This window comes from Diaphorina citri, unplaced genomic scaffold (assembly GCF_000475195.1).
Source record: "Diaphorina citri unplaced genomic scaffold, Diaci psyllid genome assembly version 1.1 scaffold162, whole genome shotgun sequence".
In the NCBI taxonomy this organism is placed as follows: Eukaryota; Metazoa; Arthropoda; class Insecta; order Hemiptera; family Psyllidae; genus Diaphorina; species Diaphorina citri.
In genome coordinates this window covers 137,737-158,027 of record NW_007377599.1, presented here as the reverse complement: position 1 = coordinate 158,027, position 20,291 = coordinate 137,737, and the positions used below count along the sequence as shown (strand labels likewise).

At 39.1% G+C, this 20,291-nt stretch overlaps 2 protein-coding genes across 2 annotated transcripts in view; one reads left to right on the top strand and one right to left on the bottom strand.

The window, feature by feature from the left end:
• Positions 1-2,249: 2,249 nt before the first annotated feature.
• On the bottom strand, positions 2,250-12,741 carry LOC103505296 (cholinesterase 2-like). The gene is made up of 8 exons (XM_008469625.2): positions 12,733-12,741; positions 12,521-12,668; positions 5,952-6,137; positions 5,085-5,281; positions 4,470-4,632; positions 3,914-4,120; positions 2,930-3,259; positions 2,250-2,399 (listed from the first exon to the last, which is right to left on the bottom strand). Exons 1-8 carry the CDS (start codon positions 12,739-12,741, stop codon positions 2,275-2,277), a joined length of 1,365 nt encoding a protein of 454 aa, XP_008467847.1. The 3' UTR covers positions 2,250-2,274.
• Positions 12,742-13,046: 305 nt separating this feature from the next.
• Positions 13,047-20,291, top strand: part of LOC103505288 (exostosin-1) — a 55,245-nt gene continuing 48,000 nt past the window's right edge. The window contains exons 1-2 of the mRNA XM_008469619.3: positions 13,047-14,470; positions 15,768-16,012. Coding sequence (XP_008467841.1) covers positions 13,823-14,470; positions 15,768-16,012 — 893 coding nt within the window. The 5' untranslated portion in view covers positions 13,047-13,822. The remainder of the gene's footprint in view (positions 14,471-15,767; positions 16,013-20,291) is intronic.

Sequence of the window (20,291 nt, the reverse complement as noted above, 5' to 3'; positions counted from 1 at the left end):
ACTTTATTATTTTTTATTACCTGTCTTTTATCTGTATTTTGTTGTTATTTTGATATTTTATTACCTTTAGTTTAATAAGAACTATAAGGAGGCTAACTGACCTAATTTTTAAGAGGTGGCGATGACGTTAAGTCTACCCCTTACGTTCGTCATCCGCTGGAAAGTTTCGACACAAGTTATTCCCCTTTTTTCCGATCTCAATGCTATATTAGAAACCTAATTTCAGTAGTCTCCATGGCCGAGTGGGTATCACACTAGGCTTGCACTCCGGAGGTCCCGGGCTCGATTCCCGCCCGGAACGAGCTTTAATCCTAAACGGATAAAATTCGTTATTGGAACGGCTGGAGTAACGAAAAACATCCGTTTTTTCATTTCCCTGTATCAAACCTCTTGAGAAGAATTATTTTATTCTTTCCCCCCTCCGGACCCAATCTAAAAACATGAAAAATATAATTTTATATTTTTAAATAATATGTACACATGTGAAAAAAATATACAGAGCGTTCGAAAAGTCTTGGAACCCCTGAATATTTTTTGAATGGCTAAAGATGAGAAGCTGAAATTTGGGTTAGTGTTTTATCTTTTAAAATACAACTTTTTGAAGTAGTCGCCAAATTTTGGCCGGAGCCAGGGTCGGCCCCAGAGGGGTCAACTTCAAAATCCAGACCCAAAAATAAAAATTTGAAACATCAATTTTCACCCCCCGGAGGCCACCAGGGCCGAAAGTTTGAATTTCATTTTTGGGTCTGAATTTTAAGATGAATCATTAGTGGGACATATTTGAAGAACAAATCACTTATCAAAATGAATTTCCCATTTTCGGTGCTTCCCCTATTGACTTAAGAACCTGGCAAAATTAAAAATTGAATAGGCCATAACTCCGGCCTCGGTTGTTGGATCGAGCTCTAACTTGTATCAAAGTACTACGTTATTTAAGGCCTTTAATTTGATGTATCACAATCAGGGGCTTCCCATTTAAGATTTTGAAGTTAACCCCCCTTGGTCCGATCCTGGCACCGGCTAAAATTTGGTGACTACTTCGAAGAGTTGCATTTTTAAAAGATGAAACACCAACCCAAATTTCACCTTTTCATCTTTAGCCATTCAAAAAATATTCAGGGGTTTTAAGACTTTTCGAACGCTTTGTATAATTTGTATGTATTATTTTGTTATATACAACTTCTCAGTTCTCCTGTTCAAGTCGCTAATACTGTGTGTTGCCTGAACTGAGTTTATATTCAATTTATTATTATTATTTTAATAATTTTTCAAATTATTATTATTATCATTTTTTGATGAGTTACAATTATATTGTAGCTTTGTTTTTGTTTATAGCTCTAAGGAATAAGGAAGTCTAAGGTGTTTCATTCACATTCTCATGCAGACTCAGAGGTTTTATTTCATTTATTGTAAAATGATACTTGATCGTATATCTTTCGAAAATAAATCTAAATTCCAAAAGTTCATCGGGCCTTGGTGAGCAGTACACTTTCTTTTAAAGGACAGAACGACCGACATAAAGTGCAAAACCGAATTTTTCCTCGACCTCTTGACCATAATCTCGTGGATAAAATTTTGTCAGGCCTACCTGATAGTGTGTGTGTCCATCAGGTAGACCTGACAGGTGGACCTTTTCAGCCATACCTGTCAGGTCTACCTGATAGTGTGTGGGCTCATCAGGTAGACCTGACAGGTGGACCTTTTCAGCCATACCTGTCAGGTCTACCTGATAGTGTGTGTGTCCATCAGGTATACCTGACAGGTGGACCTTTTCAGCCATACCTGTCAGGTCTACCTGATAGTGTGTGTGCTCATCAGTTAGACCTGACAGGTGGACCTTTTCAGCCATACCTGTCAGGTCTACCTGATAGTGTGTGTGTCCATCAGGTATCACGTAGACCTGACAGGCGGACCTGATCAGGTCTACCTAATATTGAGTGGCTGGCCTAACTCATATTACTCCGGCCCAAAATGTCTGAAGGGCAAGGTAATCTTGTACCCCTTAGGGTGCAATAGTCCTACATACTGGACTCCGCACACAGGAATTTCGTCAGAACAGACCTCCCTTTCAATGTAATGTAAAATCCTGTGCCCTTGACAAAAATGTCCACTCGAGAAGTTCACAAGGTGAGGATCCAATTAGAACCGGTTTGCAGTGAGATTATGTCGCCAGGAATGGGGCGGTAGTGAGGCAGTGGGTGCACCCCCCTTGCCCCAGGTCGCGGCAGACGATATTTTCGACGTCGTCTGCCTGGTCGCTCTGTCCAGCCATTGTCAAAACAAGTCCCGCTCTCTATCCTCGCTTTTCCGCTTGAGTAGGACCACACAAATCACGAGAAGGACGAGTAGGAGGAACACGAACCCGATCAGAGTGAACATGACGCTACGATACGGCTGTTCTGAAATGAGAGAAACCAATGTAAATGAGTATTCCAAATACCTAGCCAAAGGGTGCACAGAATAGGTAGCTAGTATATTCGTGATGACGGTCTCAAGAACGGGTAAATTGGGAGGGTCGGCGTTAGGAAGGGCATCCAGCTGTAAAGAACCCCGCCAAAACTAAAATCATGTCAGTCGCAGCTAATCAGTCACGCCGACCCTATTTAAATATGAAAAGGCTAAGAAGAAAAAGAAGATTCCAAATCTGATCTGACTTGGTAAACCCCTAGAACTTAACGCCCTGTTCGACCTCAACTCATAAAATCACTCCGTAGATCTAAACATCCCGTTCAACCTTACCCTCAAGCCAATGAACATTTGACAAACCAACACTAGATAGTAAAAGATGAAGATGATTCTATTAAAATGAGATGAAGACTGAAGACAAGGAAGAAGAAATGACGGGCAAATCTTTAATAGGTGAAAACTATCTAAAGGTGGACTGACGAATCTTTCACGGGTCAAAATCAGACGGGGAATCCCAACTTACCCGCCAACTGCATCTCTGTTCGTATCTGATTCAACATATTGATCTGCTCAAGGATCACAGACAGGTTGTGCATCTTGGGCAGGAGTTCATTCCACAGGCTGATTCTGTAGCGGGCTGCCACATCGTTGACTACAGAGGTAGACGGTTGGCGGAGGATGGGTTGCTGGGGAGGCAGGTTGGGGTCGGATTTAATCACCACGTAGTTGTCAAGGTCGTGGTTGTATCGCTTCCATGGAATTCCGTAGCCGTAAGAATTGGCCGCGGGGTGTCTGAGGAAATGATTTGAAGTGGGCGAAATGAGGTTGTAAGGTTTTATAAGTATAAGCAGTGCTTTATTTAGAATGTAAGCTTAGAACAAGTTGTTCCATTATGCCAACAGTTTAATAGAGCACCTCTTTATTTAAATATAGTTTCGTTTATAATTTAAATGGCCGCTGGGGGTAAATGGAGGGTTTTATGATTTCTTGCTTGAAGTCTGGTATACCTCTTCTTCCTCGTCTTTTCTCGTGTACAGACGGGGTCGGCGTTTTTCGTCAGCCTCTCAATCAGCCCTGGCGTGATTGCTTTGGGCTGGTTTTGGCTACAAAATTTTTACAAGTGGATGCCCTTCGCGCTCAACCTTTGTTATTTCTTTAGCAAGGAAAATTTCAGGCTGGTATAATCCCTGTTTACAGTCTTCCAGCTGGACTAAGCTGGTCTACTCCCTGTTGAATGTCCCCCAGACAGACACTTCATAATAATTATTTTTAAGTAAATAAAAATGTATTACTGTGCGAAGCATCAAATGTCCCGAGCAAAGCTCCCTTGCAGGCAATGCATTAATGTGTTTGTGCGCATACGTTTCTGCGCAGTTCTTTCTGCTCCTCTACTGACTTTACCTTTAGATTCTATAAGTACAGAATTCATATCTCGTTTAGGATTGAACCCGCGCCCCACTGTTCACTAGGCGGACGGAGCTCCTGGACAACTACTAGCAATAGGTACTCACGTCCAATATTTTCGACAGCAAGGCATGGGCATCACCACTGGGGACATTGTCCACGTATTGCCATTCTAGTAGAGTTCGAATCTCGGGCACACTGGACATGTGACTGGCAAACCCGTACATGTTCATGACAGACGGTATAATGGAGTTGACAAACAGTTGACGGAGATTGGCGAACCCTTGGGAGATAAGATCACTCCAGCGGGCTGCAAGGGGAGTAAAGAGGGGTAGTATAAGTTGAATGGGTCCACTAGTCTGACTAGGGGACAGTAAACAGAGAGGAGAACAGCTAACCCTAACCAGCCTAGCTAGCTGGCAGTTTCAAAGGGTTCTCTCTGCTTTCGAAGAATAAACAAAAGTTCTCACGATGGTTTACTGTGGTCCAGGACGAGCCAATATGGCTAGAGACCGTCACCCCCGTGTATGGCAGAAAAAAAGAAGGAAAAAATTGATGATTATTTTCTGCTTAATGCTGCCCAAGTTTGTGAAACTTTCCAATGCAACGATAGATAAATAGATTTCATAGATAGTAGATATAGTTCAGTAGATAGTTACCTATCGAAATGGCCCCCTCGTGGCTGGTAATCCCGGTTAACACAGGAACCTTATGGTACATGCCCTCCTCCAGAGCAGTGATGGGGTCCCGAGGTAGATACTGTTCTATGTCAGGCAGGAAGGTGTCAACCACAGGCAGTACCAGCTCTGTCCAGTTGCCATCCTAAAACGTTCAGAATAAAGAGAAGTATTTGATGTTCAATATTTACTTTCGTCTAAATTCGGCTTTATCGTTATCCATTTAAAGACTTCAGTGCGCGCTGCTTTGACTTCAAATTTCAGGGTACAGACCACGGTCTCGGTTAGTATACGGATGGGTGACTATCTGGGCAATCAGGGACTGCTGGCTTTTCTCGACCTCATTCAGGCTGGGTGAGTTTAAGGTGAGTAGGCGGGTAGCTTGTCGCCAAATGGAAGCGACCTAGCAAGGCAGACGCGCTACCTTTCAAGCTAACAAGACTAGCTACTTACTTTGTATTGATTTTCAAAGGCTCGCATCAACCTCATTCAGGCTGGGTGAGTTTAAGGTGAGTAGGCGGGTAGCTTGTCGCCAAATGGAAGCGACCTAGCAAGGCAGACGCGCTACCTTCCAAGCTAATTAGACTAGCTACTTACTTTGTATTGATTTTCAAAGGCTCGCATCAGCTCACTGGTGGATTTGTCTCGCATACATTTCAGAATGGGTCTCGTCTCATTGACGGTCAGACAGCCTAGACTTCGTGCAATAGAACGCGAAGCCTGGGAGACACTCCTGGTCTTCATCCAAGGGGAGGTGGCACTTCCCGACATAATGATCACCTTGTGGAACAGACCTGGAATAACATTGATTCAGTGCAAAATGAATCACTTCGACTTGGAAATCAAGCATGTCGGTATCGGGAGGCGTGCGAACGTCAAGAGTTCGAAGCGTTCGTTTTCGGAAAGGTTGGCGTCAAGTCATTTCCATAGAATTAAACCATAAGAAATCGTCTCATTGACGGTCAGACAGCCTAGACTTCGTGCAATAGAACGCGAAGCCTGGGAGACACTCCTGGTCTTCATCCAAGGGGAGGTGACACTTCCCGACATAATGATCACCTTGTGGAACAGACCTGGAATAACATTGATTCAGTGCAAAATGAACCACTTCGACTTGGAAATCAAGCATGTCGGTATCGGGAGGCGTGTGAACGTCAAGAGTTCGAAGCGTTCGTTTTCGGAAGGGTTGGCGTCAAGTCATTTTCATAGAATTAAACCATAAGAAAATCTACTTCAAATTCCACATTGATTTCTGACTTCACACATGAATTTTTTCTAGTCATGATCCCACATCAATTTCTGACTTCATTCGTTTTTCAAGTGACTATCTCGGTTTGGATCGCTGTAGGTATCTACCTGATAGTGTGTGAGCTCATCAGGTTTCAGGTATACCTGATGAGGTGATGTGCCTGTCAGGTCTGCCTAATCTTAATGCTGTCGTATACTAACTGGGATTTTCTATACCTGCTGTTTTGGGCGACACCATGTGATAGACAGCACTGGCTGCCCCGGCCGAATGCCCCATGAGGGTGATGCTCTTCCCATCACCACCAAAGTAGGGGATATTCTCTCGGACCCAGAGGAGTGCCAGGTATTGATCTAACAAGCCCAGGTTACCCCGAGCTTCGGCATCTTCCAAAGAAAAGAATCCTGGGGGAGGAATAATGAAAAATGAAAATGTCAATTTATGGGAAAAATTTAATTTTACATGCAGGTATTTATGGAACCTATAGTTTGGTAATCTTTTATCTGGCTTGGATCATAATCTTCAGTTATACATACACACCTATGTACAAGCTCAAACTTTGCTTTGTATAACTTCAGCGTATAAATCCACCGGAAAATTGTAAACGAGGGCAACTGGATCATGGTTTACCATCCTTCATGGGACTTTTTTTTGTGTGGATAAAAATAATACCTACCCCTAATACCTATACATTCGGATTTCGTAAGCATCGAAAATTCAAAATCCACTTTGAAGTCGAAGAAGCCAGAGAGAGAGAGAGAGAGAGAGAGAGAGAAAGAGAGAGAGAGAGAGAGGATTTTCCATTGGTTGTAAAGTACTTACCTATACCTATGTAGCTTTTGTTGTTAGGGAGTTGTTGCATAAGGGCAGGACCAAACAGATAGATTAGTTCCTGGCCATGACCACATCCTTGGAACATGCCTGAAACAACATGAGTCTTTGATCAACTGGAGAATGGATAGTCCATGTTGGGGAATTGAAATAGATGCTGATGAGAGGCATACTACAGGATGGGCACGCTACGGCACAGACCACAAGTGTCTAATGTAGAAGTTGTTTCATTGCCAGGAAATAAAACGGGGGTGGAACACTCATCTTAAAAATAAAAAAAAAAAAACGCCTCCTTTCAATTCAAAGAAATTCCATAATCAAATTTTAATACGCAAGAGATGAGGTATGCATAAATCTAATCTTTTCTCATTCATTATGTTCAAAGTTCCCAAACATGTTATTCCAACCACTCAACTAGTGGAATTCTGGACAACGGCTGAAAGTAGTCCCTTTCCAGAAATGGTGTCATTATCATCAACTTAGAATTTATTGAATGGAACTTGTTTATAATGCCACCATAGGGCTGAAAAGTCCCTTTACTCTCGCAGTCTAAACAAAGATGAACAGGAAAACAAACAAACTTACCGGTAATATTAACCAGTTTGCTGTAGAGATCGGGACTGGTCTGTTCAAACTGGTAAGCATAGGTGGCGCCTATATTTTCCGAGTCGTGTTTGGTCAACAGCTTGAGTTGTAACTCGTAGGGAGCCCGGTATTGGGAGTCTGTGAAGAACTGTGAACAAGAGAATGGGACAAATGAGAAGATCTATGAACAACATAATGCCAGCCACTCACTATCAGGTAGACCTGACAGGTACACTTGATCAGGTCCGCCTGTCAGATATACCTGATCGTCTGTGTGTTCATCAGGTATCAGGTAGACCTGACAGGCGGACCTTCTCAGCCGTACCTGTTAGCTGAGTGTGCGCTCATCAGGTAGACCCGACAAGCGGACCTGATCAGGTCTACCTAATAGTGAGTGGCTGGCCCAATGGAACTAACACGGAGACTTGTGAAGAAAATAATGTAACATGAACTTTTGAACTTTTATTCTATCCTAGATGAATATAAAACTTCTTATGTGTCCTTTACGAATATTGTACTCATATGAGGTAAGTCTATATTTAAAATTGAATTTAAAGCTTAACAAGATTAAAAATGTTTTCCGCTGGTAAATGAATGAATGAATGTAAGACGTAAGCCCCATTATTATTTATTTTAATAAGGCTATGTATAGAACATAATTCCGTGTTTAGCCGTAATCAAAAGAGGGGAGTTTCAGCGTATAGCGCGTTTACTGAACATGCACGCTGCATGCATTTGTAATTAGAAGATTGAAGGTGACGAAGGAATATTGCTATGCGTTCAAGACGAGGATTCATGATAGTTATTATTTATTTTAATAAGGCTATGTATAGAACATAATTCCGTGTTTAGCCGTAATCAAAAGAGGGGAGTTTCAGCGTATAGCGCGTGTACTGAACATGCACGCTGCATGCATTTGTAATTAGAAGATTGAAGGTGACGAAGAAATATTGCTATGCGTTCAAGACGAGGATTCATGATACCTATTTCGAAGCAAACTGCCTGCCTAGTTAGCTTGAAGGGTAGTGCGTCTGCCTTCTAAGCGCTAGGCCACGGGTTCGGATTTCATCCTGAATGGATAATGTTCGTTCTCGGAACGGCTGGCTTTCTCCTATCCTTTCTTCCTTCTCTCTTCGATTTCGGGACGATAAGACCTTAGTAGTTACAGTTCCCTCTATCAAGAAGCAAACCTTAAAAACAGACTCGAGTGGAAGATAACCTCAAGACTGAAATTGGTTCTATTTCCTGAAGACCTACCCTTCTTTTGAAGAGGTTTGATAGAAGGGACTGTAACAACGGAGGTCTTTTCGTCTCGAAATCGAAGAGAGGAGGAAGCAGGATACGACAAAGCCAGCAGTTCCGAGAACGAATCTTTTCAGTCTTTTCTGTTTAGGATAATTTTCTCCCCGGACGAAAATCCAACCATGCCTTGTAAGGCAGACTGCTACCTTCCAAGCCTAAGCTAACTACTAATTAGACTGACTTTACCTAACCTTTAGAGCTGTTTAGAATTCATGTCTCGTTTAGGATTGAACCCGCGCCCCACTGTTCACTAGGCGGGCGGAGCTCCTGGACAACTACTAGCAATACTCACGTCCAATATTTTCGACAGCAAGGCATGGGCATCACCACTGGGGACATTGTCCACGTATTGCCACATAGAAAAAGCTCAACCCTCGCATATCGCACTCCTTTGTTGCATGTTGAATTTCAATAAGGTTGGGAATTAAAAGAATAAACCGAATAGGATAGAAAAAGCTCAACCCTCGCATATCGCACTCCTTTGTTGCATGTTGAATTTCAATAAGGTTGGGAATTAAAAGAATAAACCGAATAATACCCCTTCATTACAAAGCATATCATAAAAGTTGAAATCAGTTTGTGAAAATTTTACGACTTGTTGCACCTTATCTTAGAGGATAAATGCAATCATCCCTTTGACCACTACCCATGTAAAACGCGATTTACTCCACCTTTCAGTCTTTCTTTCATTAAATTCTCTAACCAGACTTACCTCTGGTGCCCATATGTTGAGAAAGAGGCAATTTTCGTCCTGCTGTGACACAGCTGCTACATTTGGTACCAAAGTTTCATGAGGTTGCGGACATGCAGGGCCAAAGCTCCCCGCGAAAAAGACTCTCTCCCATCCTTGATGCCTTTGTGGAGGCTAGAATCAAAGGTTTTTGACTAAAATTACCTAAAGGTTTTGGACTAGAATCAAAGGTTGTGATGACAAAAATACCTAGATAAAGTAGATATACTAATTAGGTAAGTATACGTACTCCATAATTGTAGGTACTGTGTACGGAATATACCTAGAATTTTCAGTCAATATACATATTATGTAGATCCACTTCTCAGGTAGATAGGTATGTATGTATGTATTTCGTAGGTAAGTACTTACAGCAAATCTCAAGTTCCCAATAGGCGGAGTGGCATAGGGTATGCCTAGATAAGCAATGACACTCATCCTTGCATCGTCTGTGTAAATCTTGATCTGAAATCAGATGAACAAGAATAGTCGAAATATTTTGGTACCTACCTTGACGGTTGACGGACATTTTCATGAAAATAAAAGAATTGGTGGATGTGACAGTTTTACCTTTGATGAACTGAAAGAATTGGTGGATGTGGCATTTTTACCTTTGATGAAAACGAAAGAATTGGTGGATGTGACAGATTTACCTTTGATGAAATAGGTGGATGTGAAGAAGAGCCGTGGGTTTTGATGAATATAAATAAGGGAAAACGTGAAATTCCAGCTATGAATAGATAGATAATCAGATACATACTACATACCTACCTATAATTATGTGTCCCTTGTTTATTAGTTTAGGACTATTGCACTGCCAGATACATACTTAGGTACTTAATCGAAATTATGTTTCAAATTATCTCAATAAATAGCTCATCCCTAGAGGGGATTTAGCTATTTTTCGTGACTTACCCCTTTCAAAGTCCCCTGTCTGAGAGTGACCGTGGGATCTTGCGCATTCACCAGGACTCCCTGGACCGAACTGATTATGAAAATCAGACGGGATAGGATGGATACTGCTCCTCTGTCGTATCTATGCATGATGAGAGTAGGCCAATAAATGAGCAGGGGAAAACCATATGCCCCCATGTGTTCCAGATGGACTATAGACCACTTTCACTCAAACCCTCATGTTTCTACGCTAAATGCGCGCGAGCTATTCTAGTCAGTAGTGATGACTGTTATAGTGTTATGTCTATTACTCAATTAAGTATCTATATTTTTGTTTGATGTTACCCAATATTACGTGAAAATTGTTAGGAAAATCTAGACTTAATGATTAGGGTACCTAACTGTTTCTACGTTAATGCGCTAAAGTTATTCTATAGATCTATAGCGACTGTTATTTCTTTTACCTAGGTAGTAGGTGCCTATTAACCAAGTATTATGTTTTATATTTTACCTAATATTACGTGAAAATTGTTGGGGAAAATTTAGATCTAAGGACTATTAGATATGTTGGTGTCTCTCGTTTTGTGACCTTGGCACTAATAGAAATACCTGAAGGTGGGTCACTTTCAGCATAGGTAGGTAGGTATATTGGGTACCTATTACCTACCTCTTTGTTTATTTTCCGTTACTACCGCACCTTTTTTAAGGAATTTAGAACAGAATTAGCTACTTTCTATTCATTTTTTTATTTATTATTTTTTAGTTCACTGGCCTAAAAAAGGTGTAACGCACTTGCACTTGGGAAAAGAAGCTTAAAAATGTGTGCTACAGGTAGGTATGTATTTGAAAATTTTCAACGTGTTTTAAACTTTTTTCGCGCACTAGGATAGGTCCTTTTTAGCTAAATAACGTACTCGCGACGCTCTACTTTTTATTATCATTTTTAGAAAATACCTCGGTATGTAATAAAATATGGTCCACGGATCTACCGAAATGTGGAAAGGGGGAGAGAATGAATTATGCGCGGTATAGGCACATATAGGTGCCTTTCAATCCCGTACCTACTATTAAAAAATAAATATCAGGTTTTCCTCATCCAGGTTTATACCTAGGTACAAGTATGTGCTATCTGGACAATACAAAAATGCTTGTTTCGGAAATATGTACCTACAATGTACATTGTACATAATATATATAGTAGGTCTGGTATATTCAACTTCCTGCAGGACTTGTGGACACTACTGCTGCTGTACTATTATGGGACCACAAGGAATAAACAGCACAGGAAGTTCCGGAAGTATATGAGATATGACTGAAATACCTGCGGGTGTTTTACGAGTAAGTATAGGGCGAACAAAAAGTTTCCAACTCGCGTTTAAATAATTTCTAAATTAATTTCTATAGAAAGGTGTAACGTTTTAGAGCAACCCGCGGTAGTTGCACAGCAGATTTTCCGGGTTCGATTCCCGACAGAGTCGAATTTTTTTCCTCAGCCTCTTCATGACAATTTTGGCTTGTCATAAAGCTAGACATTTATGTTGAAAATGCCACTCGAATAATAGGTAAGTACCTACCTTTACACTGGTACCTACCTATAGGTAGTTAGGTACAATGTTGTACCGTTGCACAGCAGATTTTCCGGGTTCGATTCCCGACAGAGTCGAATTTTTTTCCTCAGCCTCTTCATGACAATTTTGGCTTGTCATAAAAATAGACATTTATGTTGAAATTGCCACTCGAATAATAGGTAAGTACCCTACCTTTACACTGGTACCTACCTATAGGTATAGTTAGGTACAATGTTGTACTTGGCTTGGAATGGAACTAACAATCTCTAGATCTAAAGATTCTAAAGTCTATAGTACGATTTCCGATTTACTTGAACGTCGGTCTTCGCTTTTCTACCACACTGTGCGGAAGCTCCCCTCTCTCTTTTTCCTTCCTCTCGCCTGAAATTTGTACATATCCGGTACCTCTACCTACTTATATGATGTGATGATGTCGCTGGACCTCGGATTACAACAGGCTGAAATTTTCTATGTATTTACTAGGTAGGTAGGTAGGTACCTATATATGTATCTAACAGGTACCTACCTACCTATATATTTGTGTAGGTCCTGTAGGTATCTACCTATGTACCTATATCTCTATAGCGCCAGCATGGTAGGTAAACATTGGATGTTAGGATTATTGAGATATTGGGAAAAATCCTACAATGCTGCAGTGAGCACCAAAGTTGTGGCATAATAACACAAAGAAATTGCATTTTTTTTTTTACATATCTCTATAGCTATCATCCTTAACCATAGGTAAGTATGTAGGTGGGCATTTTTGAAATTTTGAAGCCGAGGTAGGTACTTATTTTGTGTACCATCATAGGAACAAATCCGGATTTATGTTATTCATGTGGTCATGAAAATCGGGCAATAAAATTTTAACTCTTACCGAAAACGTTCATCCGATAGTTGACAGACACAACCACCAAACCTTCAGCGGCTAAATCCTGCGCTGGAAATCTGGATGGTGTACCCGACACAAAACCTTCGCCCTCGAAAAACACCACTACAGGGGTGTTGCGATAGTTGAGGGATATCTAGAACAAAAGCGTTAGATAGGTGCTTGAATTAGATGTGAACTCATTTCATTGTTTCATTTACCCATTTCATTATTAAGGTTTCACCAATTAAGCTACCGAGTTGAATAAATTAATTTCAAGGTGTACCTATCTCGGTATGTACGTGCTGAACTTGTAAACACGTAGGTGTTCACTCTACCTTCCTATAGAAAAAGGAAAATCGGGCGGATTGCAGAATCAGCAGAATCCCTTATGCACATCATTCCAAAAAGTTACTCATTACCACGCTAGAGCGCACTGCTTGTATCAGAACGAGACCAAAATTCCTAGTTCAAATTTCGCACGCTAGTCATCGAAAGTGTTTTTCTTGGAAGTGGAAATTGGAAAAATTTATAAACAAACCAAAAAGTTTTCAACTTTTCCTGCCAGTTTTGCCTGCTCCTGCTCGTTATTTTGCTATTTTAGTAATCCTGCCGTGTTTCGCGTTTGTTATTTCTTTTCATAAAAGTAGTGTTTTTTAACGAACTTACAGTGCTGTCTAATGAAATAGTATTCCTATTTTGGTGTTTCAAGAGCCATGAGATTATGGAGACAGTTGGTCATAAAAAACCCACTTTGGTTCAGTAGAAACTGAAACCAGTTATTCTAGATCTTGTTTCTAAAGTTGAGCTTAAAATACATTTCTGCCTGCAAAAAAGGACTTCTCTGACGGTTGTTCCAGTGCATCGACGCAAGCAAATGTTACGACCAGTTTTCTAAATCATAAATGCCTGATGTATGGTACTGAAGTGCAGGGAACTTACAAACTTCACAGAAAACAGTGCCATGAAACTTTCAAGATGTGTGATAAGAGAGCTTATCACCCTAAGCTTTCAATAATTGGATGATAACTTTATGTAAATGATTCATAGCTAATTTCCAGTAATTTACCTATAATAATATCTTTGCCTAGGTACTCTAATAAGTTTCCATTGTGTTATAATTATCAAACCATGACATATCCTTTTGTTCAGTGTTAAAAATAAGAATGATCAACTTTTGCTTCCAGAATAAACTTATCTATAATATTTTAACTTTTATCTTTTGAACTTGTGTAACTAATCATGTGGACTTGATATTTAATAACCATCATTGCAATATATCCATTCTTACATAGAACCATTTTCATTACAATGCAGTTCAAGAAAAGGTTCTTATTAGTTCTTCTATCATGTGCATTTCTAGCATTTTGCTATTTTGGAGGATACCGACTGAAACATAAACAGACTAAAGTGCTTGATGAATTTAGTGAGGATTGGATAGATCTTAATCATGAGAAAGATATTGAATCCTCACCATATCTGAGACGTCTTGGTGGAGATGTTTTACCCAATAATCAAAAATGTAGAATGGAAACATGTTTTGATTTTACGAAATGTATTGGTGATAATTTCAAAGTGTACATATATCCTAGTAATCCCGATGAGGAGCCAAACACAATAAGTAGTCTTTATCAGAAAGTATTAGATGTAGTCAAAGAGTCACGCTATTATACTGATGATCCTAGTCAAGCCTGTATATTCATTCTTGCCATTGATACACTAGATAGAGATCCTCTATCTAGCAACTATGTTCATAATGTGCCATCCAAACTATTGAAGTTAAAACATTGGAACAATGGAAAAAACCATATTGTGTTCAACTTATTCTCTGGGACATGGCCAGATTATTTAGAAGAAGATCTTGGGTTTGATACAGGCCAAGCTATCCTGGCTAAAGCCAGTATGTCTGTCACTCATTTTAGAACTGGCTTTGATGTTTCCATTCCACTTTTTCAAAAGGTGAGTATTTTGTTATAAGTACCTACCAATTAGCCTAAAATAACTGAACAAATTAGGAACCATTCAAGTATAGCAAGTATCCGTAATACAAGTTGGCACCAAGCAATTCAATTACTCGTCCCTGTTTTCTATGACTTTTCAATGTCACTGAAATGTCTACTCCTTGTGTAAGTTGGAGGAAGGATGATTTTCCACTGGTATTAATCATCATCTAAAATCTCATTTAAAAATTAATCTTTGTTATTTGATATTCACCTTCTAAAACTACCTACCTCCATAATCATTATCCTGAATCTCATAAATCACAAGATGTACATGTTGATAAACCTCAAAATCTTGAGATAAAAAATAACACATAATATTAGTTCATAATTATAAGACATGAGTACCACCTACTTAGTTTGTCTACTAAGCAGTTAAGTAATAAGATAATTATGTACTAAATTATTTATGGGTAAGATAAGTAATTTTATTATCTACTATCTACCTACCTGGTTATTTATGATTAGGTGGGTAATTGGGTATCTATAAATCTGATTTGTTCCAATCTTGATGGCAGCTAAGGAAGAGAGATAAGTAGGTATGTATAGTGCTTTAGTGTCAACTTATCATGAGTTATACCTACTAATTTGGGTAGCAGAGATTTTAGTGTCCCAGAGAATTCAAGGTCCCTTGCAAAAGAGATTATTTTAATAAAAGTAGGTAGAGGCTACAAAAAAAAAATTAAATGATACTCGTACATATGAGCATTGTACAATATAAATCTGAAAAGTACCATTAGTATCTGTTTGTTTGTAAAGTAAGTAGATACATCCAGTGGCATAAATCCCACCCCTTACATTGCAGGGGTCCCAGGCATTTAGGGGCCCCACAAATGTAATAGTCTAATAGTCCAAAAATATCTGCCTATAATCCACCCCCTTTTCTGGTCAATCCTCTTTTGAACCATAGAGGTCAACAATTGAAACCTTGTGCCCCCTCCCCCTGGAAAAAAATATACAGGTACCTAGTCACTGTCACCATCCCTTTGAGAAATTGGACACCATTCAAGAAGCTTTTCCCTCTAACTTCAAATCATTTTGCAGAGTTCAAATTCTTATAAGCCTAATCCACCTTTTGATGCAGTTGCCCCTACACCTAAGCCACAGAGTGGGCTTTTTGTGTTTGAGAGTTGGAATTAGAAAGAGTTGTTTTATAATAAACTAAACGGAGCATTATAATAGGAAAATTAGTTTGTATACTTTGTCTTGAATTAACTGGGGTAATATTTTCATTTTCGTACCCACTTCTGTTTCAGGATTTACCCGAGAGAGGAGGAGAGCCTGGGGCAGTCATTTCCAATAATTTCCCTCTGCGTAAAAAGTACATCCTAGCGTTCAAAGGTAAACGCTACGTCTATGGGATCGGATCTGAAGTGAGGAATTCCCTGTATCATTTGCATAATGGTGCGGACATGGTGTTGGTGACTACTTGTAAACACGGCAAGAACTGGGCGGAGAACAAGGACGGGCGATGTAGTGTGGACAATGCTATGTATGACAGGTAAGTCCCTTCCATATTTACATGTTTTAATAATCTTTATTTTAATTGCACATAAACTATGTGGTACAGTAAACATATGAACATAAATACAATTCCCTTCCATATTTACATGTTTTAATAATCTTTATTTTAATTGCACATAAACTATGTGGTACAGTAAACATATGAACATAAATACAATTATAGATCTACAAAGGAAGAACAATAAACTTTTGTAGATTAAGGTCCCTCTTATAATATCTCATGTGAACATCGCACGACTTTCTATGAACTTATCCAAACTTTGTACTTTACATGCATATTTGTAGGTACATATTCAAGTTTTATACTTGGGTACTCCTCTCTCATTGATCCTACGCCACCACCTTGATAAAAATGAGAAATGAGGGTCACGTACGTCTTCATACCTCTTCACGTTACATGAATAAAATCCAACCTCGTTCACATGCTATATTTATTTTCTCTGACGTTCACCAACATAATATATGGGAGCACAAAGTTTTTTGCACATTCTAAAGCTTGTTCAGCAAACAGAATATTATTCAGCAAAAGAAACTCATGACCCCTCCTTTGTAAATCCTTTTATCATTACTTTGCATTAACCGCGACAGTCAATATACGAGGATATGCTGGCAGGATTCTTAAAAGATTCTGCGGTCGACGAAAAAGTTATTGAACTAAACTTTGAGTCGAAGGGAAACTTAAGATCACAAGGGATAGCGTGGTAAGGGTATGAGGTTGGAGGCAGGTTTACTCAAAGTAGAATAGAGAGGTTTACCAACATGGGGCGGAACTGTGGGGTACCTAACCTCCCCCCCCGGGTTACAGCATTTCTTTTCTTTTGCCACAACACCGCCGCCCTCTGGTATGTGAATTTTCGCGTAAAACTTTTTTGATTAAAAATATATTGGGAGTATGAAGACTAGGTAATATTGGTCTTCCAAAGTCTACAGTCTTTTTTATCGACATCCTAAGGGCAGGTTGAAGAAGAACTTCTTAAGTGGCGAAGTGGCGAAGAAAATGATGTCCCTTACTTACTAGTTACGGAAAAATTCAACCGTTGAAAAAAAAAAATTTCCCTTTCAAGTTACGGAAAAAATAAACCCTTAAAAAAAAAAAAAAAAAAAAAAAAAAAAAGATAAATAAATCTACTTACTAGTCCTTTGACTTCTTTCTAACAGGAGAGAATGTGTCAGATATTCAGCAAATTGCCAGGGGAAAAAGAGGAAAAATAGAATAAAATGAAATGTTTCAACGATAATTTTCCTAGAAGAACCAAGGTTGAAGTTGAAGCGTTAAAGGTAGATATTTTGTGAATCCACGGGAGTTGAAGGTACTGCGAATCCACTGTAAAGATTGTGCAGCTTAAACTCATTTACGTTTCGCGTCGGGGATTTTTTTTTTTCAGTCTGGCGATTTAATTACGATGTGGGGGAGGTACAGAGCACCAGAAAGCTAACGATAAGTGGCGTAGCGTGGAACCTTGTTAGGTTGTGACGGGAGGTCGTGTGAGGTTGTTTTCATGGTGAAATTTATTGATCTTTATGTGGAAAATGGAGGTTTTATTGTTGAACTTTATACTTACCTAAATTTAGATATTTAGACGATTTTGTGCAATTCTTTCTACTAAGAAATAGCTTTCTTTCTACGAATTTGCGGATTATTTGGTAGCATGTCATACATCAAGAGGTAGAAATTGGATTTGCCGACAAAGAAACAAGCAAGGACTTATTCAAGTAATCAAGTTATAATAAATCACAAAGGGAAAGATTCAAGTTTAAAATAAATCACAAAGAGAAAGAACACAAATGAAGTCTCTTGAGGTAAGAGAGGTGGTCCTATCATTTCAATCTATCTCAGGAGGACAGGAGAATGAAGATGTTACTGATGAGTATGAGAGCATGATTATGGATGGAGAGAGTAAATCCCCCGAAGGGGTGCACGCCACACACCACTGTAGGAGAGTAATCTTCAGGGGGATTTCCTCCTCTTTTTAATGAACTGACGGTGAAGGCTTAATGTGTTCCTTGAAAAAAAAATCATAATGTTTTGTACAGGTAGGCCTGTACTGCTTGGGTAGGTACCTAAACACAGGCAGGGTAGACGTGAAAGTTTCATAGCCTCATGCTATGCTAGGTTTTGATACCTACTGACTTTTACCGACTACTTCTTTTCCCTCTACAAAGCGTGACTGGGAAGGGGAGGATTTTTCAACAAAAACGTGAAACGGAGGGGTAGGGAGGAGTGAGATTTTGAGAGTTAATGTTCCTTATACATAATACATATTTATTTGATGTTTACACGTATATGTAGTCTGAAAACCTTTTTCCCCGAGAATGATTCAATTTTATTCCACTTTGTATTTTTAGCAGCTTTAAGGCTTTGCCTTCAGCGAGTACCTACGACATTGAAAAGTTGAGAAGGCTTGGGACACAAAATTTCAGGTTTTGACTGTTGCATCTGGTTTTATTATATTCTTTAGTAAGCTCTCAGTTTTTAGGTATATGGTTCTATCCATATCTTGACTCGAGATTCTTAATGTTGCCTCACCCTCAGACTAGTGGTCTGTGGTCCTCAGTCTCGTTTGGGAGACCAACAGTATGCAGCTTGTTAGCTATCGTCCCCTCTCCTCTCAACCTCCCCCAGCTTTGCATGACCCTTTATTTTCTTTTCCCCTGACTTCATCGTGTCTTAAGTGGAAAGTTTTTATTTTTACGAGGAAGAAAATTAATTTTTCAAACTGAAACGAAACAAGACGGGCAAGAAACAAAACGACGAAGAAGAAAAAGAAGACGAAGGAGAAGTTAAAAGGGAGAGGAATAAGACTTGGAGAGGCAAAAAATAAACAGTGAAAAAAGTTTGAACATAAGGATAAGTAAAGATAAAGATAAGCAGGAGAATCAAACAGAACAAATGCTGAACAAAACAAATACTCTTGTTACAAAATGACAAGCTGATGGATGTTTTAATGAAAAACAAGTGATGTATATTATTGGATAAAGTTTTACATTTTCCGAGAGACAATCCTATTGTTATCCAAGATAAGTACATACATAAAACCAAGTGTCAAGTCAACCGGCCCAGTAAAAATGGCTCAAAAATTAGTTACAAGATTTAACCCATAAAAGTACAACATACCTACATACAGAACATGTAAAAATATGGGAAATTTCGAAAATTTTCATGCTGAATAATAGTAGGTACAGTAATGATATTTCCAGTTGATTTTTTATTCGAAATGTACTTAGGACACTTAGGTAATCCAGTGAAATTTATTCTTCATTCAAGACGTCAAGAAAGTTAGATAGCAACTATAAATAATACTATTAACTAAGTACTTTTTAGTCATTTAAGTTTATCCAATAACTCACACTGAAACGGTATTTTATCTTACTCCAAACTACAGTTTAAGAAATCCAGTCTCCTGTTGAACTTATGATTCTTTCATTAGGTGATTAGGTTAACGAACAGAGATACACTCGTTAAATTTCCAGAACTTTTATCTCTGGAACAGTTAGAATTCGAAGTATTTCTTTATCTCAAGAGTTATGTGGCTGTTCATAGAAATCCACACTTCACAACTGGCGCTAGCGGGTGATAACCTTTTGACCTACTACATCACCATCTAGCATCAGCATACAGTTTGTGTAGAAACATCCACGATAATAATCTACACTACTGGATACACAAAAAACTCACTTGAAGTGTGAACAATGAGAAAAGTGATATGCTCAGACACCAAATGTTATTTGATTATTTTCGATCCTGGTGAACATACATAGATTCACAAAAGCCAATGGCGACAGCACGTTATTCACCATGGACCACTGAAGTTAAGTACCGTTGCACGTGGTTAGCATCCGGATAGGTGACATTCTTGGCTATCGCGTGCTGTTGGCTATTCCCCGCCCACTCAGATTGGGTGAGAGGCCAAAAGGAGGGTAAAAACCCCGTTACTAAAGAACCTTAGCAGCTATGCAGTGATGCTAAACCTCTATCAAACAATATTAGATTCACAGTAGGTATATGGCTATAGAAGTATATATAAATAATACTATTAACTAAGTACTTTTTAGTCATTTAAGTTTATCCAATAACTCACACTGAAACGGTATTTTATCTTACTCCAAAATACAGTTTAAGAAATCCAGTCTCCTGTTGAACTTATGATTCTTTCATTAGGTGATTAGGTTAACGAACAGAGATACGCTCATTAAATTTCCAGAACTTTTATCTCTGGAACAGTTAGAATTCGAAGTATTTCCTTCTCTCAAGAGTA